Here is a 22,439-nt window from a genome sequence, read left to right as displayed (position 1 = left end):
GAAACTTGATTATTTCAACCGAAATATAGATATAAATCCTCTTGATATTTTATTGCAGAACATTAACGTTCACTTAACTTAATATAAATCCAATTATTAAAGTGATAAAATTATCGATGATACTTTACACGTGATGAATGGATTTTATTTATCATACTTGTACCCTCAGTGCAAAATAATAATACTTTGTTTACATGTGACGTTATTAAAAATAAAAATTCCATTTTATTATGTACTGATAATTTTCCTTTTCTTTGCAATAAATTGTCTCGCCGTTCAATCCTTTCTTCTTTTATTTATGTATTTTTGTTTTTGTTTACTGTACATGTAATGGAGAGTGACTCAGAGTTCTCGTGAGCAGAAAATAAACGTTGCGGAATCATCCTGCATCCTGAAGCGACCACCAGGAGAACAAGGAGTGTTGGATCCGCGTCTTAATATGAACGAACAGGAACAGTAGAGGTAATCGTAATATAACAACAAGAACCACCACTAACTCCTTTTTTTCTGTTATTCTTTTCTAGGTACATATATTTCTTCCTTTCACTGATCAACGTCACACTCCGGCGTTCTCCTTTACGCTTTGTTTTTGTTATAATTTATTTTATTTTTTATTTTTGAGCATGAAGTAAAAAATCCAGTCGTGTTGCCCGCGAAAATTTAAATAAATTAAATGGTGAAAAATTTTAAGTCCCATCAGTAATCAGTTTGGATTACCAGAAGAATAAAATCCAGATTAAAAACAGAATAACAAAACTTTAAAACTATGCTACTCCGCGTAACTCCACTCGAAAACAGACTCACTGCTGACTGGTCTGGTGTGGTAGACTCGTGCGCAGCTGGTACCCGGTTTAGAACGATACCTGTCTGTGCTACCCCCTCTATGCGGTCAATGCTCGTCCCCACCAGGTACTAAATTTACTTTACTTAAAAGTAACGTAGTATGAGTGTAGTACGAACTTAAACACTTATGTATGCATAATATACATATTACTACTGTAGTCTATAACTATAACTGCAGAACACCCGACCTGCTCTGATCCCCCTCCAGACCACCTGGTAACCAGGTGAATATTGTGCTATATGACTATTACTCCCACACCGCAAAATAGCTCCGCATTTTGTATTTATACAAATTGTATCATACATGTAATGGATATGAAGCATAAAACTATCACTACCGCATTACATCGTGGCTTTCAATTTAGAGAAGTATACGATATAGTAAATTCACTTTTCATTAAGGCAATAATTATGATAATGAGATGAATAATGTAATGACATCCAATTAGATGACATTAGAAGTCAATTAATGAAAATTAATTTAGCAGATATTTGATAATTTTAATCATTTTTGTAACAAGTAAATAATGACAAAAAAAATCAAAAAAAATTGATGTAGAAATTGAAAAAAAATTTTAAATGCAATTTTTTTTTTTCAAATAATTTTTTGGCACAAATTTGTTTGTTAAAAAAATAAAAAAATGGTAAAGTGACTGCTATCTTTAATGTCAGTCAAATAATCAGTCGAAAAATTTTCATCTTCAAATTTTGTGCATTGATAAAAATTACAATCCCAAAAAAATTCTGAACCAAGAAAATTACTTTTAAGAATTTGAATCACTTGGATTAAGCAGACAAATTCTTGAATCAATTAAAATTTGCATAAACACAAAATACAAAAACTTTTTTGATTCAAGATTATCTAATTCATAAAAATCAATTTCTTGATTTATGATTTTTTCTCTTAAATTAAGATTATTATTTTTACAGCGCGCTTGAATTAGTTGTAAAATTTTATGTCAAATAAATTTAAATGAGAACCATAAATTTTCAAGAATTTTGTTTTAGTTGAATGTGGATGCACATATTTAAATATATTTACTTTCAGTGGATATTATAAAACGAAAGATAATATTTAAATGACTTCTAAAAACTTTTTGCAATTTTTTTTTAGATGGTAATTTGGTAAAAAACTCAAATTACCCAGTAAAGTCACGTATGACTAATATCACCCAAATACATTCGTTTTTTAAAAACTGTTATGTGTGCGCAAGTGGTTGAAAAAAGATGATTAATATTAATTAAATATTTCTGAATAATACAATGTCATCGAATTTTACTTAATAATTTTGTATATAGAAAATGTTTTACAAGTGAATGTCTTTGATTATACATATTTTTCATGCCGATTTAATTTTTTATTGAAAATTTTTTTCTTTTTCAATTATATTTATATTATCATTCAGTTTTTAAATTTTTTATTTTCGTTCTTTCTGTTATCTTTTCCTGAAACCGATAGAAATATTTATTATATTGTATTTTGAAATACTTTTTTTATTGCAGTATAATGTTGCCTTAAGATTGTTATTTTTATTTAATCAATATAAAATTTTAACTTAACAAAACAACAACAGCTGAAGAAATAGAAAAAAAAAAAAAAAGATTACACCAAAACAATTTAAAAAAATATTTTACATTGAATACTTCAGATAGTTCTATTAAATAAATAAGTAGCAATAAGTATAAAACACGTGTAAATAAAAATAGAAAAAAATCCTGACAATTTCGACACGTGCTTGACAAATGACTGAAAACATTTTATAGAACTTAAATTAAAGTGAATGAAACACTCGTAGAGGTGTGAAAAAAAACAGGCTAATAAGAAAACCGGTAGTGATTATTGGATTTGAAATTACTTTTTCTATTAATCGAGTAAATTACTTTTATTCAAGACAACCAATGGAATCATTTAATACAATATTATCTGATGAATACACGGACGAATGAATTATAGATGATTATATGAAAGCGGCCTTTTACATTTATTATCATTTAGTAATTAATTACTGATACTAATGTCAGAACTTGTTCCCAGATCTTTAGACTTTTAAATTAGTTGACTCTAAATTTAGTGGTAACATTTCAATTAAAAGTTTAAAATTAAAGCATTTCTTCTTTATTTCGATTAATAATCTATATTATTAAGAGAATAAGAAAAATTTTGTGTCCAGGATAGTCACATGACAAAATCGGTTTTTTTTTTGTGAAATTTAGTGTCATTGCAAATGTCTTGATTTGAATCTATGCCTTTTCAAAATTTCATATCATTCTCACCGATAGTCAATTTATGATGATAAGTATTTAGGATGCATTCAAAAATGCTCTATCTTTAGATACATAAATAAGAAATTACCGTGTATCTTGTGAACTATTGGTATTTTTAAAGATATAAGCTCATCCCGACATTATATTCATCCAGACCTTTCATTTGAGTACCCACATCAATTTTTCATATATTTCATATATATTATATATATGAACGTGGACTTGGCGCTATTTTTTGCAGTGGAATTGTTTTTGATCGGATTAAATACACTGCAGTGATTTCATTTTTTATTTACTCCCTTTTTTGCTTATTGAATTAAGAAAATATATTTTAAAAAAAGAACCTTGGAAATTTTTACGGGGAAACTCAGGAAAAATTAAGAGAAGTAAAGGCTAATTAATTCTATCGCGTCTTAGAACTTTTTCGTCGTTGGCTGCTTGGTCTTTCACGATTTGAGCGAATCTGTCATCATCGTGCAAGTCTTCTTCATCCAACACATCTTGCATAATTTTTTTATATTTGAAAAATATAATATAATATAATAATAAAAAAAAAAAATTTTTTGGTCATAAAATTTGACATTTTTAAATTTTTATAAATTAAAAATTCAATTTCTTAAAAATAATTTTTGGAAACTAATTTTTTTGTCAATTAAAATTAAAAAATTGTCAAATTAAAAATAAATAAATTAAAAATAAAATTTAATATATTTAATTTAAGAATAAAATTTTCCCAGACCAAAAATAAAATTTTCCGTAGCTTAACAATTAGTTATACATTTTTAATGTCTTACTAAATGTCATCTCCTTTTGTTATTAGAAATAGAAAAATTAAAAGTAAATTTCAAACTAAAATCTAAGACTCTTTTATAGTGCATGACTAGGTAAAATTAGAAGGACCTAAAATGATTATTTAATGAGAAATTTTTATATTACGACCAACGCTTCAACTTTAGTTATTGAATAAACAAATACTTTTGCTAAAAATCAATAGTTTATTGAATTTAATTATTGACGACTTAAAATTTTTTAAAAAAATTGACAATTTAATTTTTCTAACCTTTTTTTATTATTTATTAAAAATTTTTTAATACTCTTGATTCAAGCGCCAATATTTCAATTTATCCCAATAATAAACAGAAGTATTAATGAAAAATAAAATTTAACATATTTAATAAAATTTTCCCAGACTACAAATTAGTTATAAATTTTTAATGTCATCTTCTTTTGTCATTAGAAATAGAAAAATTAAAAGTAAATTACAAACTAAAATCTAAGACTCTTTTATAGTGCATGACCAACTAAAATTATGGAGGCTCGAAAAAATTTAATCAGTGCTATCATCTCCAGAAATGTGAAAAAAGTTAATAAAATATCAAGCAAAATTGGTGCTAAATTCAGTGTTCCAATATCATTAGTAATTAAACAAAAACAATTTGAAATCGCGCGGCTGTTCATCAAAATGAATGTTAGTGCGAATGAGAAGGAAAAGATAAATAATTTATTAATATCTCCGTTATTATACACGGTTCGGGGTAATAGTTTGGAAATAGTCAAAAGTCTGAAAAAAATGAGAGCTAATGTGAATTTTCAAACTAAGAAGGGGGTATTGCACTCCATCCTGAGTTTTTCCTTTTTTATTATTTTATTTTAATCAATGACATTATGAGGCGTTAACTTTTGGAATTTCCAAATTTTTTGAATTGACGAAAAATTTTTAATTAAAAATTTTATTGTAAATGTAAATTTAAAGTTTAAAAGGAACCATTTCAGAACATACTTAGTGTGGGTCTTTGTGTACTTTAGATTTCTTCAATTCCTAGAAGATTAATTTCACGAATTTCATAGAAAGTAAAATATTTTGCAATCGCACATATTAAATTTATTTATTTGATTCAAGTTAATTTTTTATTTTTAGTCTAATATTTTTGATGCGTGATATCGAGTGTAGCCCAGTACCTTCGGTGTATGTTGTGCGATGAGATCCCATGATTAAATTAAGAAATTAAAATTTAAACGTGATTTTTCACAATGGGATCGATCGAAGGTGATTTTAATATTTTTAATGATGATGATTTAGACATGATAGCATGTACAGTCAAAATTGAGCTTCTAATGTCAATCTTTAAAACTTAATATAATTGAAGTGAGGTGGCTTAAAATTTTGTATCAATTGTTTTAATTCCTTATCATTAAAACAATTAACAATACGCTCACTGCAATCGTAAGGGATTAGCGTTATAAATAGATTCGAAATAATGTCAATTATTTTTTTTAAGGTTCTGCTTTTCGCCATTGCATAGTTAAAATTTTCGGACAATATTTCGGCATAATAAAATGTTTTTTTATCAAGAGATAAATTTAATGAATTAAAATCAGCTACTAAGTTATCATCAAAAGCAAATTTAACTAATTGTTCACGGTTTTTAACGACGAAATCCCAGCAAGTATGCCCATTTTTTCCTATTAGTAAACTCTTCAGATAATTTTTGCTTTCCAGCATAGATTTTCTATGATCATTATAATAGAAATCTAAATTATCTTCTTTCATTTGAGAAATAAAGTCTTTGATTTGTTCCAGTGTATTATTCGTTGTATAGAGTAACTTCGTATCTGCAGGACTTCATCCCGTAAACGTCTTTTGAGATCGTCACTATTCCCTAATGCAGCATCAGCGGCATTGTTATCATAGCTTGCAAGGTTTGAAAGGGAATGTTTTAGCTGTTGGACGCCCAAGCACGTTTCATAAAGAAGATATTTGATTGCTGGAACCGTTCCTAAATGGGCTGCTAAGTCTATTATTGATTTCAAGTCTTTGTTGAATGCAAACGAACACATGGCGTCAATATTAGCCTTAGCGTTAACTAATAACTCTAATCTATCCTTGTCATCTTGCCGATCAGATGATTGTAAATATAAGTAACGAGATTCACGCGCTTCGCGAACATTGTAGATGTAATGAATTGCTCTATTTCCGAAGATTTCTACGTCATCGATTAATGGTTTTCGTTCTAAAATAATTCGCAATGGCCTTAAATTATCTACTTGAGCCGCAATCATCAAGGGAGTAATATCTGAATTTGTTTTCGCGTTGATGTCAGCTCCATGTGCAATCAACATCTTGATGGTGGGTGAATCATCCACTGCTGTTGCCCAATGTAGTGGAGTGGGCTTCTCATCAGGTAAATCAAATAGGAAATCGAAAATATCTACGCCCTTTACATAATCGTCCTTGGTAAAACGTAAATTTATATCAAACGAATAACTTAATAAGTTCTGTGATCCTCCAGCTACTACATATGACCGAAAATTCAAGTGGATGGACAACATTGACACCTTTGGGATTCACTACATTACTGTTAAATTTAACTAAAAGGCGAGCGCACTTTACCTTTTTTTTTATGCAAGTATAATGGCGAAGTATTGGATCAGAAGTTTGGTGATTAGTTTCAATTTTTTTTTATAAGTTCTTTTCGGACTCGACTTCGCCTCGGTCAACTATTACATGTGACTTTTCTTACTTCACTGGCTTAGGTATGTAATATATTATTAATTTGTGGATATGCAATTTCTTAACAACAATTTTTTTTAATTTTTATTACAAATCAATTATTTAAGGGGGTTTTCTGGTCTATAGAAGCATGAAATCTTAGGTATTTTTTAAAGTGCTGTAAAAAAAAAAGGCAATCAATATTTTTAATATCCATTTTTTATAAGTTATTCATTAACATTATAAGAATACAGAAAAAATAAAAAAAGTTGAAAATTCAAAAAAATTAGCAGCTGATGAAGGGAGGTGGGATGGTTGATAAAAATTGACATGTGACGATACCCACGATTCCAACCCTTCTAGCAATCGAAAACAAAAAAATAAAAAAGATTGTTTTAAAAAAAATTGTTTTAAATAAAAAATTTTTTTCACAAAACGGCAACTGCCTGAAAACATTTTTACCACTTTTTTTGACTTTCGAATTTTTAAATAATAGTAAATCTTGAAATTTGGGGATGACTGTAGTTCCAACCATAGCGAAATTACTCTTAATACTATTAGATTAATAATCTTTTTTATTTTTTTATTTCCGATTGCTAATCGACAGTCCTATTTTTTGATTCATTAGAGGTTGAAGGTTATCCTGAATTTCCTCTGGGAGGTGTAGGAATAATGCACCGTGGTTATGAAAGTTTTGGTAGATTTTTTGCATTTAGAATATTTGATCTTAATCTTTCTAAATATTTTAATGATTGATTTTAATCTCTATAAAAAAATTTGCTTTTTTTTATATTTATAAAAAATTATTGACCAAGATTTAAATCGTGTTTTTTAACGATCACTTTTATTCAGTGAATAGAAGAAAAATAGTTTGGAAAATCCAAAGGTGCACACCTCATAATCTCATTTTCCACAATAAAATTCATTAAAATAAAAGATAAAAAGCAAAATAATAAAAAACAGAAAACTCTGCTATGGTTTAGTGGCGTTATAACTCTAAGGTGAGGAAAAAAAATACTATAATAAAATGTATAGATAGATATACAAAAAAATCCACAGTCATATATTAGTTTTTTATAAATAATAATTTAACGATAGTGAGTTAAACGCTTCTATTAACTAAGAAAATCCGTCGTGTGTTTTTGACACATAATGGTAATTTGGTAAAAAACTCAACTACCCAGTAAAGTCACGTATGACTAATATCACCCAAATATATTCGTTTTTTAAAAACTGTTATGTGTACGCAAGTGGTTGAGAGAAGATGACTAATAATAATTAAATATTTTTGAATAATACGATGTTATCGAATTTTACCTAATAATTTTATACTTACAAAATGTTTTACAAGTGAATGTCTTCGATTATAAATATTTTTCATGCTGATTTAATTTTTTATTTTTCGATTAGATTTAAATTAACATTATGAATTTTCTTTAAATTTACAAGTATGTTTTTAATTGAGAAATATAATGAAATTACTAATTGTTTCAGTTTTTAAATTTTTTATTTTTGTTCTGTTTGTTATATTTTCCTGAAACCAATAGAAATATTTATTATATTGTATTTTGAAATACTTTTTTATTGCAGTATAATGTTGCCTTAAGATTGTTATTTTTATTTAATAAATATAAAAATTTTAACTTAATAAAACAACAACAGCTGAAGAAATAGAAAAAAAAAAGATATTTTGTATTAAATACTTTAGATAGTTTTATTAAATTATTTAATATTTCTTTAAAAATATATTATATTTCGAACCAGTTAAGAAATAAGTAGCAATAAGTATAAAACACGTGTAAAGAAAAATAGAAAAAAGTTATGACAGTATTGACACGTGCTTGACATACAGCTGAAAACATTTTAAAGACAGAGATTAAAATGAATCACTCATATAGGTGTGAAGAAAAAAACAGGTCAATAAAAAAACCGGTAGTGATTATTGGATTTGAAATTACTTTTTTCTATTAATCGAGTAAATTACTTTTATTCAAGACAACCAATGGAATCATTTAATACAATATTATCTGATGAATACACTGACTGAATACACACGGACGAATGAATTATAGATGATTATATGAAAGCGGCCTTTTACATTTATTATCATTTGGTAATTAATTACTGGTACTAATGTCAGAACTTCTTTCAAGATTTTAAGGCTTTTAAATTAGTTGACTCTAAATTTAGTGGGAACATTTCAATTAAAAGTTGAAAATTTAAGCATTTCTTCTTTATTTCGATTAATAATCTATATTATTAAGAGAATAAAAAAATTTTGTGTCCAGGATAGTCACATGATAAAATCGGTTTTTTTTTGTAAAATTTAATGTTATTGCAAAAGTCTTGATTTGAATTTGTGCCTTTTCAAAATTTCATATCATTCTCACCGATAGTCAATTTATGGTGATAAGTATTTAGGCTGCATTCGAAATTTAGGCTGTATAAGTATTTAGGCTGCTCTATCTCTAGATACATAATTAAGAAATTACCTTGTATCTTGTGAACTATTGGTATTTTCAAAGATATAAGCTCACCCCGACATTATATTCATCCAGACCTTTCATTTGATTACCCACATCAATTTTTCATATATTTATAAATATTATATATATGTATATATGAAAAATATATCAAAAAAGCATGTGGGTACTTAAATGAAAGCTCTTGATGAGTGTAACATCGGGATGAGCTTATATCTTTAGAAAAGTCATTAGTTAAAAAAGTACAGTGCAATTTAACAAGTCATTATTTAATAAAGCAAAATTTTATTTATTTATAATTCACAAGCCACGGCAGTTACATAGTGATTGCAAGGTTGCTAGTACTAATATTAGTACGAATAAGTTAAATTGTTCTGGTAGATATGAGCGGGAATAAATTTTAAATTTAAAGATCGGAATAACTATGGAAACGATTGGATGCTCGTGCAACGAAAAATAAAAACAGTTTTGTTAGTCCTGCTGTTCAGCTGTATAGGGTTACAATATAAGTAGCAGATGTCCCTTTAAAAACGAACGCGCATTGAGGGAGAATTGTAACACTCATTAATAAGGAAGTACTCTGATGTCTTCCGGGGAAGTATAACAAGGCAGATGCAGTATTACACGTTTTAAATTTTGATCCTAACCTCATAATCAACTAATTTTTAAAGGTAAAATTAACACAATTGATACTCGATTGATTTAAAAAACCACTATTATAATAATCGTTAATTGTTTACAAATGATTTATTTATTATTCTTTCAGTTTTTGCCTTTTTAATTCGTAATTAAATTATTCGCAATGGCGTATCGAAAACAACCTATTCAAGATGAATTGGAGCTGGAGACAATGGCAGAGGCTGAGTTATCAAGACTAAAACGTCAATATCGAATGATGGAAAACGATCGTACTACTTATGCAGAAAAAGCGCGTCTGCAACTTCGTAATCAGCAGAATATGATTGAACGTTTAGAATTTGAAAAATCTGAGCTTGTATTGGCTATAAAAACTTCAAAATCTGAATCTAATGCAAAAAAAGACGAAGAAATGGATGAAAAATTGAAATGTTTGCTAGTCAAGCGATCAAAATACATCAAAATGATAAATAATGAAAAAGAGCAGATTGATGAATTGCAAGAACAAATAATAAAGGTATCAAAGGAAGTTGTAGGATTAAAAATGAAAATAAGAACAGATGCACAGTCACGAGAAATAACTGAAAAGCATCATCGTATGATTGCAATACTTGAGAATCGATTAGACGTTGCGACAAAGCGATTTAATGTTGTGGTAGCTGAGAATGCACAACTTCGTGCTCGGATTGACAGTTTACTTAAAGAACGTGCTCAATTCAATATTCTTTGGGCTAAAATGATTGGTCAATTGAATACTGGTAAAATGGTAATCAGTGATATTATTGAACAAGCAACAATAACATTTAATCAACGTGACGAAGAGCTAAATAAAATTTATGCTTTAAGAGAACGGTATGAATAGTCTGCATGATTACTTTTAGCATAATTTTCTTATAACTTTGATTTATTTTATTAAAAATTATTTTATAGAGGTACAAGAGATTTGAAAACTCATACCTCAGAGATGTGTGAATTACAACGTACGCTTGATAATGAATTGAAGTTGCAAGAATTTCTTGGGATTAAAGGACAGTACCGAGAAACTGCTGATTTAAATGCTAGAAAAGAAGCTGAGCTTCGTACAAAACAAGAAGAAAAAGAAAATAAAATAGCGTCATACAGTGAAATTTTAAATTTAATTAAGCAATTTACTGGTCAGGCTAAGTAACACATTTTTTTTAATTATTAATAAATGTCAGTAATTTAAGTAATAATATGTAATTTTTATTTTTAGGTGAAAATGACATAGATAATCTGTCGACGTATTTTCTCAAGCAAGAAGAAGAAAATTTTGCGTTGTTCAGTTATGTTAATGAACTTAATGATGAATTAGAAGGTTTACAAATACGAGTAGCACAATTGCGAGATGATATCGACGAAGCACGAGCGTTAAATGCTCGTCGAGGTTTCCAGCAAGCTGAAACGCTTGAAAAAATTGCCAAAGATTTAGAAGAACAGGAAAAAAAAGCAAATGATGCTGAAGAAAATTTAGTTAAGGTTGCTATTATTCATTTATTCAATTAAGGGAGTATTCTAGTCCAGAAGCATGAATTTCAGGTCATTTTTTGAAATGCTGTAAAAAACAGACAATCAATATTTTTAGTATCCATTTTTTTATAAGTTTTTTATTAACATTACAAGAATACAAAAAAAAAATAAAAAAGTTGAAGATTCAAAAAATTAGCAGCTGATGAAGTGGGGGGTCTCAAAAAATTGACACGTGACCATGCCCACGATTCCAAACCTCCTAGCACTCTGAAATAAAAAAATAAAAAATATTATTAATCTAGAGTAATGTCGCTATGGCATGAACTAAGGAAAAGTTGAAAAAAAATTTTTTTCACAAAATGGCGACTGTCTGAAAAAAAAAAAAAAAAATATTTTTTTTACTACTTTTTTTGACTTTTTCGAATTTTTTAAAAATAGTAAAAATTGAAATTTGGGGATGACCGTAGTTACCTGAAATTTATGCTTCTAGACTAGAATACCCCCTTAATTAAACTATTATTGTTATGGTTTTAAATTCTTGAATTTATTTTTTTAGTGTAATGAAGTAATAGAGAAATTACTCGAAGGAATAGATGCACTTTTTCATTCAATTGGCTGTGATAATTCTTCAATTTTAAATCTTCTTGGTGACAATACTCACGTTACAATGAATAACATCATGCTTTACTTAGGTATAATTGAAAAAAGAATAACTGAAATGCTTAACAAGGTCCACTGGGTTGATGTAAATGGAAAATCTGATACTATTAGACTAGATGAGGAACGTAAACCAAAATTAAATATTCCTGTGTTATCTGAAATAGCTTCTACCCAACCATGTTCTTTGTGAGTTCCTTATAATTATAAGTTATTCCCATCCAATTTCCTCATTACTATATTTAAATTTTCCTTGATTATTAAATTATCCCTTGGGTTAATTATAAATAACAGGTGTGTTGAAAAAGAAGTGCTCCAATCTGTATCTGAAGGTTTAGAAGTTCCGTTAACACGTCAAGACATCAAAGAGAAACTTTATACAGCTCAATCAATTAATGATAACTCCCAGCTATTACATAATGTTTCTGGATGTTACTTACCAGCAGCCCGAAAAATTATGCAAAAACGATATCAATAAATTTTTATAATTCATTTATTATTCATTATTGTAAATTGATAGCTGCGTCTTTGTTTTTTAAGCGTAATAGTTTACATTCCCACGTTTTACGGGATATTGTATAATTTAACAGAGAATTGCGACGTTAAAACTCAGACAAAATTTGTAATTTAACTTGAATTTGTTTCGATAATTATTTTCATAACAAGTTTTATGTTTTTAGGAAACAATTACTTTAGTTATTATAATAACTATAAAGTTAAAATTATACAATTATATAACAAACAACACTTAAAAAAAAAAAAAGTTAGAATTATTTAAATTACGAAAATATTTAATGATCTTAAGTAATCAATATTTATTTATTTATGATTATTGCCATTTCTTAAGAGTTTTATTTACTTTAGTAAAACGTTTTTCAGCGATTTTCACAATTCGTTTCAGCTCTACAATAGTTCGTTTAATGTGAACTAATTGATTTTCAATGTCATTTTTTGATACGTCTATTGGAATTCCTTTGCGTTTGCACATCTGAGTATAAAGATTCCAGCATGCCAGACGAATTCTAATTAATTCAAGAGTTTTTTCAGCTGCAATGGATTTTATTCGCGATACTGCACTTTCCCACTTCAATGCTTCTACTTTAACACGATCGTATCGGCTTTGTAGAGTTGCAAGTTGATTGTTCAGACTAATCAACGTGTGACCTTTTCCTTCAGTGATTCGTTGCTAAATAAAATAGAAAATTATAGAATAAGAATTGTTTGATTTAAGTTTAAATCACAAATATTTTAATTATTTACATACTTTTTGATATTAAATAATACACAGAGAATGTACAAAAAAATTTCCCAATTACATGTAAATTATATGACAATAATAAATAAGTATTGTGAGAAAATTAGTAATTGTATAGCCAAAAACTGTAACCGCGATTTTATTCAAACGATAAATTTTTTAAAAAAAGATAACCTTGACAAATAGATTTTAAGTTAATCACTTATATCTTTTAGTCGATATAAAAGAATCCTTATGAACGTGAATGTAAGTTATGAATGTTCAATCACCAGAGGACTTAATAACGCTCAGTTCTTTAAAAGTATTTAAAGTTATTATAAAGTAAGTAAGCCTATTAAAATATTTTAATTCTAATAATATTTAAAAATTGATAAGTTTTTCATATTTGATGTTTTATTTTTATTGATTTTTATTTGAGTCTAAAAAAAAAAAAAGTTTGTTGCTATTTCAACAGTTTATTTTATTTTCAATGGTTTAGTTTATTTGATTCATTTAATGGAGTGAGAATGAAAAATAGTAAAGATTACCAAAACAAAAAATTCATTTTACTATAGCAATTTTTTACTAGTCTCAAAAATCTTAAAAACTATGAGCTATCCCAATATTTATTATCTATACCGAAGAATCCTAGTTGTAAAGGAAGTATGATATATTTTTGTTCAATTCACGATGACTGGATTGTTTCTAAAACCTTTCTCATTTAAAACTTATACTAAGACATTTAAAAAACGCTTCATTAGTTTCTGGACATAACACAGTGACTGATGACTCTTTAACTTTTTCTTCACTTTTTAAACTCTTTACCAACTTAGAAAATAATGTTTTGCAATGTTTCTTATAAACATAAATTGAGTAAGCTATTGTGAAAAAATTAATTCAGAAAAAAAAAATATTCTTCTAAACTATTAAAAACTTTGAATTTACTTCTGCAAAACGTTAGAGAATCATTCTAATAATTATAAAAATTATAACAAAAAATTGAATACCATTTCGATGCCAATTTCTTCTAGAGTATGAAAATTTTTATCCTGATGTTCAGCCACATTTTGTCTCACTTCCATTAAATTTTCGTATCGGTTAAAAATCTGACTGATTGATTGAAACTCTCCAATCTCATTTACAACTGATTCTAAATAATTTTGAGCTGGTCGATAATCTTTAACATACTTTTGCATTTTATCCCGAATAGCAGCCAGATATACAAGTTTTTCCTCAAATTCTGCAATCTAAAAAAAAAAAAATATAGAGAAGTAATTTATCAATGTTGGTTAAATCAATTAATTTATTTAATAAATAATACTTGATTTTGATATATTTTCTGATTATGTTTTTCGTCATTGATTTTTCTCTGAGCACGCAAACGTTTTTCATGATTTTCCTTGACGAAATTATCAAATTTTATAAAAGATTCCCGTAATAAAGATTCTTTACGTCTCATTTCAGCCCATTGTTGATTCATAAATTTTCGTTTTTCCTCATACTCTTCATGCTTTGCATCAAGTTCTTTTTCATTTTGTGATAACTCTCTACACGCTTTTAATAATTCTATTTCAGGGCCAGATCTTGCAACATCAAATTCTGGATATTTTCTGATGAAACAAAAAAATTATTTTAAATTAAGAATTATTTTTCCATTACTAATAAATTGTTTATTCACTTTATCTGGTCATTCTCAAATTTTGAGTGAAAATATTCTGTAATTAATTTTCGTGAGTCAGTACTAATTATTGCTCGGTGAATTAAACTTTTTGGATTTTTCTTTAAAATCTCCATATTATCTGAAAAACAAAATAATAAGTTATTACTAGTTTTATAAACAAATATATATTTTATAAAATTAAAAAAAAATGTTAAATTAGAATTAAAAAAAAAATAGTATTATTAAAAACATATTTTTATAATTAAAAATTTATTTAAAAAAAAATTATTGAAAATTAAAAGTTAAAAATTTTTTACCGTTCCTTCAATGAATTATTTTATTTATATTATATATAATTATTTATAATATCTGATATTTTAACTGTCAGGCGAAATTATAAAACTTTCTGTCAAATTTGATAAAATTTCAATACAGGTTATCGACCAAACAATTATAAATAATACCGCTCTTTTTCCTAAACTATAAATGTCTCTAGCGCACTTATCCTAGTGAGATTTAGATTTGTGCGCGCATGTAAAAAGTTGTTTATTTTGTTACTGTAGTAAAATGGCGACAGTGTTTGCTGTTTAGTCGTAATGAAATAAGTACTCATACAATAATAATTGTTTTATTGTAATTTATTAATGTGACATGTATTTATTTAGTGAAAAACCATTACTTCTTATTTTGAGAAGTATTTTAAAAATTAATAATAGTATATAAATCGATATATTTAGAAATTAAAGGGTTACGTGATCTGACAGCGTGTGCGTAATGGCCGATAATACCACTCCTTTGCCCAGGCGGCGTCAATTGGTAAACAAATGGCCGAAAATATTTGCCGACAATCGATTATTTTATTAAACATCAAATAAACAATTAAATTATAAACTGAATAATAATTATATTGCAATGTTGATTATTTTTTACAGAGAGAACGAACAAGGAAATTATATACTGACGACTTCACATATGGTGATGAAGAAATTGAGGGTAAAAGAACTTTTCAACTCGATGAAAAAATAGAATGTGAAAGATATGACCTTAAAAACTTTTCGGGACTTTTTCGTGAAATGACTGGACCAGAGCTAAATCTTGCCTATGTGCAAAAACATGGCTTAAATATTCCATTACTTTTTAGAGACAGTTCTGGACTCGGTTTAAGAGTTCCAAGTTCTAATTTTTCAATCAACGATGTTAGAACTTGTGTTGGTGAGTGATAATATTTGTATTATTTATTAATGTATCCTTGATTACTTTGCAAATGTTCAATTCTTTAGAATATTATTAGTTGTATAAATATTAAGGTTTTACTTTTAAATTATAAATAAAGAAATTGAAATTAAATTCCTTCATTAAATTTTAAAGTAAAATGTTTGATGCCTAAATTTAATGAGTAATCAATTTTATTTATAGAATACTGATGACTTAGATTAATGAAATAACTTTTATAATTGTAGTATAAAAATTGAATGTAAATTTATTGATATTACCTGCATGATGAATAAGTTTTTTTATACACAAGTAAATAAATGAATTTTTATTTCTTTTAGGATCAAAGAGAATATTAGAAGTTATGGATGTAGATACACAGAAGAACGAAGAAATGTCAATGAAAGATTGGCAAAAATATTATGAAGATCCGGAAAAAGAAAGATTACTCAATGTAATATCGTTAGAATTCAGTCATACAAAGCTGGAAAATTATGTTCAATCTCCGACAATAGTAAGGCGACTAGATTGGGTCGATACAGTTTGGCCGCAGCATTTAATAGAAGCACAAACTGAATCTACAAATGTACTAGGAGATATGATGTATCCAAAAGTAAAATTGTATTGTTTAATGTCGGTAAAAGGTTGTTATACTGATTTTCATGTTGATTTTGGTGGAACTAGTGTTTGGTATCATATTCTCAGGGGAAAAAAAGTATTTTGGTTAATTCCACCCACTGAAAAAAACTTAGACTTATATCAAGAATGGGTTTTAAGTGGCAAACAATCAGATGTGTTTTTTGGTGATATGGTTGATCGTTGTGGTCGGGTCTCCCTTGAAGCCGGTATGACTCTTTTTATTCCGACTGGTTGGATCCACGCAGTTTATACCCCAGCAGATTCTTTAGTATTTGGTGGTAATTTTTTACACAGTTTTGGGATTGAAAAACAACTCAAAGTTGCTCAAGTTGAGGAGCATACAAAAGTTCCTCAGAAATATCGGTACCCATTTTTTACAGAAATGCTTTGGTAAGAAATTCACTTTTATTTTAGTTGTTAATTAATTTAAATTTATAATTTATATGCTTTATATTATTTTATTTTAGGTACGTTTTAGAGCGTTATGTTCATGTGCTTTTGGGGCGTAGTCATTTAGACGTTCCAGAAGCTCATCGTCAGCATTCTTGGTACCGTTTATCACCACCGCAATATCATCAACATCTAACGCCGTTTGAATTACATGGGCTAAAATCAATAGTTATGTATTTACATTCGCTACCATCAACAAAAAAAAATGTACCAGAATTAATTCGTGATCCTGTAGCTTTAATTCATGACGTAAGAGGCCTAGTTGAGCAACACAGACACGATAATCCTGATGCAGCTATTACGGGTCATCCAATTTTACCGGCACCACCACCTATGAGCATTGCTGAACGAGTAAATAATTTTTTTTTAACATAATATTTTTTATATGTAATTACAAAGTATTTACAAGTATTTTCTTCTTCTGTAGGAATTTCTTAAAGTACCTAAAAAACAATATCCGAAGATTCCAAAACTAGAAACCAAGTCAATGCCTCGAAGACGACGAACGAGGTGCAAAAAATGTGAGGCGTGTACGCGACAAGATTGTGGAGAATGTGTTTACTGTCAAGATATGGTTAAATTCGGTGGCAGTGGACGAGCTAAACAAACTTGTATCACTCGCCAGTGTTTGAGGCCAATGTTGCCAGTAACTGCAGCTTGTAAGCTATGTAAACTTGATGGTTGGGGACAGCAACCGGCACCATTGATGGGTAAATATTATTAATAATTCATTGTCTTGTTTTTCATATCCATAATTAATTCATAAAATAATAACAATTCACAGTTTGATGAAAATATTTATTCGATGTTTATTTAAATTTTCACAACGTTTCGTTGGTGCACCCGACTTCTTCAGGTGCTAGAACAATTAAATACAAAATAATTTACAGTAATATTCTTATAATTACATTACAAAATATTATCATAACTTTGTATAACTTGGACAGTATAAACTCAACTCAAAAATTAAATTTATGACTAAGTCTAAGAATACATCAAAACACATACCTCAATTATTAAACATCAATTATTAAAATGATGTTAAATAAATCAAGGCAGGCTAACAACCTGAACTTATTCCCATAATATCCAAAAATAATTTATTCATGTTTTAATTAATAAATATTTCATTAATAATTAATAAAACAAATATCAAATATCAATTAATTAAAACTTTGTCAACACTACTATATCAACACTACTTTGTCAACTCTATTATTATTAATAATAATAGATTTCAGTTATATCAATGTAAAACAAATTATAAATTTGAATTTAGGCAAGCCAATATCTGGAGTGCCATCGAGCTTGATGGAGTGCTCTATTTGTTTCGATATCGCTCATCCAGAGTGTTTAGGAGTTGAACTGCAAAAAGTAATAGTTAGTGACGACGTACCCAACAGTTGGGAATGTCCGTCTTGTCTTCAGAGTGGCCGAAATCTAGATCACAGACCACGTCAGGTAAAAGCACGAATTCGCAAAGTCTCGGTGTCTAGCGCTGCCTCATCTGCTCCTACGACTGATTCTGAAAGAGCTACGACACCAAGTAAAAGAGCAAGACCCGAGCCGACTGAGGTAACTTTAATTAATCAATTAGAAAATTAAAAAATTTTTTTATTTTATTAATTCCTTTTTTATTTTTAATCGGTCAGTGCAAAAATAATTTTTTTAACACATCAATAAAAGCCCTTATGATTATTTTTGAACAACAAACTTTTTGTTTTTTAGATGTAGAATATTTGTTCTACAAACAGTAAAAAAATTACATTTATAATTGCTCAATAATGAAAGTATTTAAAACGTGGTTCAAAAAAAAAATATTTATTGGTCAGAAAATAGTCAGAAAGGCTTAAATTATTTATTAACATAATAATAACAATAGTTATAAAATTTTAGACATGGAACGACCGTGAACCTGCTGAAGGTGATCAACGAACAGCTTTGAGGACTCAATTAGCTGCGCAATTAGTTGGTTCAAGCAATAAATCTCTAAAGAAACCTCACGTAGTTGTTAGACCCGTCCAGTTACCATTAGCTCAACGTTCTGAACCTAATAGTCAGTTGCCACCGATATATGATAGGACAGTACTTCTCGCCATATTTAAATTTTTAAATCCAAAAGATTTAGCAACGTGTGCTTTGGTTTGCCGGACTTGGGCGAGGTATAGTATTGATCCAATTCTTTGGAAGCATATGAATTTAACGCGGACACATCTAACTGCTGCACATTTGACTGGAATTGTTCGAAGACAACCTGCTAGTTTATGTTTAGACTGGACCAATATTGCTAAAAGACAATTAGCTTGGCTGTTAGGAAGACTTTCTCAACTTCGGCATCTATCACTGCAAGGTTGCAATTGGGCTACTGGAGTTTGTGCTCTGAAAACCTGTACATGTCCACCATTAACAAGCTTAGATCTTGGTTTTGTTTCTGGACTCAATGATTCAAGTGTTAGAGAAGTATTGAGTCCACCTCCTGATTCAAGACCAGGATTGATTGACAAGACTTCAAGATTGAAACACCTAAAAATTTTATCTCTCGCTGGTTGTAATATAACAGACGTAGCTTTGCGATACATTGCTCAACATCTGCCTCATCTAGAAAATCTGGATTTATCTTCATGTGGTAGAGTTACAGATGCTGGTGTCGCACAAATTGCTACTCCTCCTGCACAAGCCATTAATAATCTTGTATCTCTCAACTTGTCAGACTGTCGCCTACTGACAGAAACTACTTTAGAACATTTAACTAGATGTAAAGCTATAAAACGGCTTGATCTTCGACATACTACTCAAGTATCTACTCAAAGTGTAATTAAATTTGCCGCACGAAGTATCCATAGTTTACATGTTACTGATGTTAAACTTGTTGAAGAAAAAAAAATAAAAGAGAAACCAAGAGAACGTGAGGTATATAAATAAAATTACAAAAGTCGTACCTGGAATAGTAATCAATCTAACATAAATGATATAAAGTCAGCGATAAATGCTAGTATTTTTCTCACAATATAATTAATTAAATAATAATTTCAATAATTATAGATACTTTTATAGTTTTTCATTTTTTAAAAAGTACTGTTGTTTATTTTATGTCAACTGAAAATTTTAATAGTTTTGAAGCAGTCTGTTATGTGCAATCGAAAATAACAAAATATTTTACTTTTATTATTGTCTTCCGAAAACTATTATTACTTTTGGGTACACGTAAAAAAAAAAAAAAAACAAAATTATTGGTAAGAAATTTTTCATTTGATTGGTTATAAAATTATTGACCAATAGTTATATTGTTTAGTTTAAATATTATTGTAAGATATTTTAGTCTTATTAGTTTTGCGACAATAGTATTTAAAAATAAAAAAGATTAATTGTGAATAGTTAATGTGCGATAATAATTGAATTTAAAAAAATAGTGTAACAAAACTAAAGTGATAAAAAAATAGAATTTCGCCGATGGTACAATTATTGTTGTATATAAAAATGTGTATTTAAAAATAATCGCATTTTCGAAAAGCTCACTATCATTCATACATTTTCTATTGAAACGTTTACCTTTTCATTTCATTGCAAAATTCATTTCAATAAATATTCTGGTAATTAATACCAATATTTATTTATTAGCTGCTAAAACTTAGTTTTTATTGAAGTGATTTAGTTGTAAATAACCATTAAAATTCTATATTTAAGTAATAATTAATTTTATAAAAATAATTTCTATCATCACATAGTATGATAATTTTATCTTTAACGTGAAGCAACATTTAGTTATATTATTTAAAAATTAATGATATAGTAATATTTGCAATTATTTATGTGTATGTATGTATGTCATTTTTAGTATTATCATTAATTTATGTGATTTCAAAAAAAAAAAAAATATAAACAACTACGGACCCATACGCATGATATTCTGGAAATTTTCATGCTAATTTAAAGATAATAATTCTGCAATATTTATTACACATAAGAATGATGTAATGCCATTTAAAACAATATCTTACTTAATTTACATCACATTATCGCTGGATATTAAAATATAGTTTGTGTAAGTAAGTAATTAAGTTAATATAACTTGTGTTTTAATTTTTGTAATAAATTTGTGAATTAATCATTTAATCATTCACCTCTTTTAAATTTAATATAGAAATTACAAATTTATCAGATAAAATTTATATAATTTGTTTAAATTTTTCATAGTTTTATAATTAGTAGTATTTAAATTGATTTAATAAAATAAGTTAAAAATATTTATATAAATATGGAATTAATGATCTCTATGTCGAATTAAAATATTTAAAATACATTTTTCATTTTATTTTTGTATAATTTCCTTACTAGAAAATTTTTATTGTAATAACGGCTTTGCATACATTTTTTAAAAGCTATGATTCTTCATTAATATTTTATACTATTAACTATCAATTACTTTTTATAATAAAATAAATTTCTAACTCTGTAATGATGTATTCATAATTTCCCGCAATTGCAAGGACAGTTGGCTACACTGTTTTTATTTATGTTTTGCACGATTCAAAATGCGAAGCATTAGAGAGTGCTTTATTTTGCCTCACTTCGGCAACTATTTTTATTATTGTGGCCTTGTTAGTTTACGGAATCAAGATATTTTGCATACTATTGTCAAAATAATTTAATGGAGATTAATTCTGTACTTTTCAAAAATTTATTAAGTGCAATAGAAGCGGAAAAAAATATCAAAATTGATTAAAAAATTTTCCTGTTCGTCATTTTCATGTATGAAATCCTGAAAACACTGTAACTTGTGAAAAAATCCATTAATTGAGTCAAATTTTTTTTTTTTTAATTCTTAGAAAAAATTATAGGAGACCGAATGCGAATGGTTGGGTAACTCGATTATTTGCAATTAATAAAATTAAAAAAAAAAAACTTAAAATGAAAATTAATTTAGCAGATATTTTATAATTTTAAAAATTTTTCTAATAAATAAATTACTGCATAAAAAAAATAAGAAAAAAAATGGACATTTAGAAATTTTAATAAATTAAAAATGCAATTTTTTAAAAATAATTTTTTGGAACAAAACTTTTTGTTAAATAAAATTAAAAAATGGTCAAGGGACAGCTAACTTTAATATCATAACTTAAAAACTGTATATCTATACATATTGTGTACATTTATCCCACTAGGGGCGCTTGGACGTTATCGTCCTATTTCAGCTGTTTTATATTTTTTTTTTTACATTCGCTCTATTTCTAATTTTTTATTTTCCTTTAATTTTATATTTTATTATTATTCCATAATTAAATGAGCGTTATGAGTCATGCATTTTTAGATTTTCCAAATTTTTTTTTTACCTGTGCTGTGTCGTTGGTAAGCTTAATTAGCCCTTTGAGACAGTTTGGTAGA

At 27.5% G+C, this 22,439-nt stretch overlaps 4 protein-coding genes across 4 annotated transcripts in view; 2 read left to right on the top strand and 2 right to left on the bottom strand.

Moving 5' to 3' along the window:
• Nucleotides 1-842, bottom strand: part of LOC123261016 (bicaudal D-related protein homolog) — a 37,133-nt gene extending 36,291 nt beyond the window's left edge. The window contains exon 1 of the mRNA XM_044722464.1: nt 6-842. The gene's annotated coding sequence lies outside the window, so the exon portion shown is untranslated. The remainder of the gene's footprint in view (nt 1-5) is intronic.
• Nucleotides 843-9,346: 8,504 nt separating this feature from the next.
• On the top strand, nt 9,347-12,352 carry LOC123261017 (coiled-coil domain-containing protein 63-like). Its single transcript, XM_044722466.1, has 6 exons — nt 9,347-9,752; nt 9,848-10,569; nt 10,648-10,871; nt 10,952-11,214; nt 11,762-12,051; nt 12,157-12,352. Exons 2-6 carry the CDS (start codon nt 9,884-9,886, stop codon nt 12,338-12,340), a joined length of 1,647 nt encoding a protein of 548 aa, XP_044578401.1. The 5' UTR covers nt 9,347-9,752; nt 9,848-9,883; the 3' UTR covers nt 12,341-12,352.
• A 339-nt stretch (nt 12,353-12,691) lies between these two features.
• Nucleotides 12,692-22,438, bottom strand: LOC123260496 (coiled-coil domain-containing protein 42 homolog). The gene is made up of 5 exons (XM_044721619.1): nt 22,388-22,438; nt 14,775-14,895; nt 14,418-14,706; nt 14,104-14,343; nt 12,692-13,048 (listed from the first exon to the last, which is right to left on the bottom strand). Exons 2-5 carry the CDS (start codon nt 14,888-14,890, stop codon nt 12,692-12,694), a joined length of 1,002 nt encoding a protein of 333 aa, XP_044577554.1. The 5' UTR covers nt 14,891-14,895; nt 22,388-22,438.
• Nucleotides 15,314-20,409, top strand: LOC123261002 (jmjC domain-containing histone demethylation protein 1-like). The gene is made up of 7 exons (XM_044722432.1): nt 15,314-15,572; nt 15,689-15,968; nt 16,310-16,997; nt 17,075-17,408; nt 17,485-17,767; nt 18,337-18,632; nt 18,954-20,409. The coding sequence occupies exons 1-7, from the start codon at nt 15,531-15,533 to the stop codon at nt 19,977-19,979; spliced, it is 2,949 nt and encodes a 982-aa protein (XP_044578367.1). The 5' UTR covers nt 15,314-15,530; the 3' UTR covers nt 19,980-20,409.
• Nucleotide 22,439: the final 1 nt, after the last annotated feature.

Source organism: Cotesia glomerata, linkage group LG3 (genome assembly GCF_020080835.1).
Source record: "Cotesia glomerata isolate CgM1 linkage group LG3, MPM_Cglom_v2.3, whole genome shotgun sequence".
NCBI classification, from domain to species: Eukaryota; Metazoa; Arthropoda; class Insecta; order Hymenoptera; family Braconidae; genus Cotesia; species Cotesia glomerata.
This window is presented reverse-complemented; position numbering and strand designations above follow the sequence as displayed.

Excerpts from the sequence above, each read along its gene's own strand:
- LOC123261017 (XM_044722466.1), top strand. The coding sequence starts at position 9,884 with ATGGCGTATCGAAAACAACCTATTCAAGATGAATTGGAGCTGGAGACA. Across the intron at positions 10,872-10,951 it reads TTTAATTAAGCAATTTACTG|GTGAAAATGACATAGATAAT; the intron begins GTCAGGCTAAGT and ends TTTTATTTTTAG. Across the intron at positions 12,052-12,156 it reads TCTACCCAACCATGTTCTTT|GTGTGTTGAAAAAGAAGTGC; the intron begins GTGAGTTCCTTA and ends TATAAATAACAG.
- LOC123260496 (XM_044721619.1), bottom strand. The coding sequence starts at position 14,890 with ATGGAGATTTTAAAGAAAAATCCAAAAAGTTTAATTCACCGAGCAATA. Across the intron at positions 14,707-14,774 it reads TTTGAGAATGACCAGATAAA|AAAATATCCAGAATTTGATG; the intron begins GTGAATAAACAA and ends TTGTTTCATCAG. Across the intron at positions 13,049-14,103 it reads AAGAAATTGGCATCGAAATG|CAACGAATCACTGAAGGAAA; the intron begins GTATTCAATTTT and ends TATTTTATTTAG.
- LOC123261002 (XM_044722432.1), top strand. The coding sequence starts at position 15,531 with ATGGCCGATAATACCACTCCTTTGCCCAGGCGGCGTCAATTG. Across the intron at positions 15,573-15,688 it reads TGCCCAGGCGGCGTCAATTG|AGAGAACGAACAAGGAAATT; the intron begins GTAAACAAATGG and ends TATTTTTTACAG. Across the intron at positions 17,409-17,484 it reads CTATGAGCATTGCTGAACGA|GAATTTCTTAAAGTACCTAA; the intron begins GTAAATAATTTT and ends CTTCTTCTGTAG.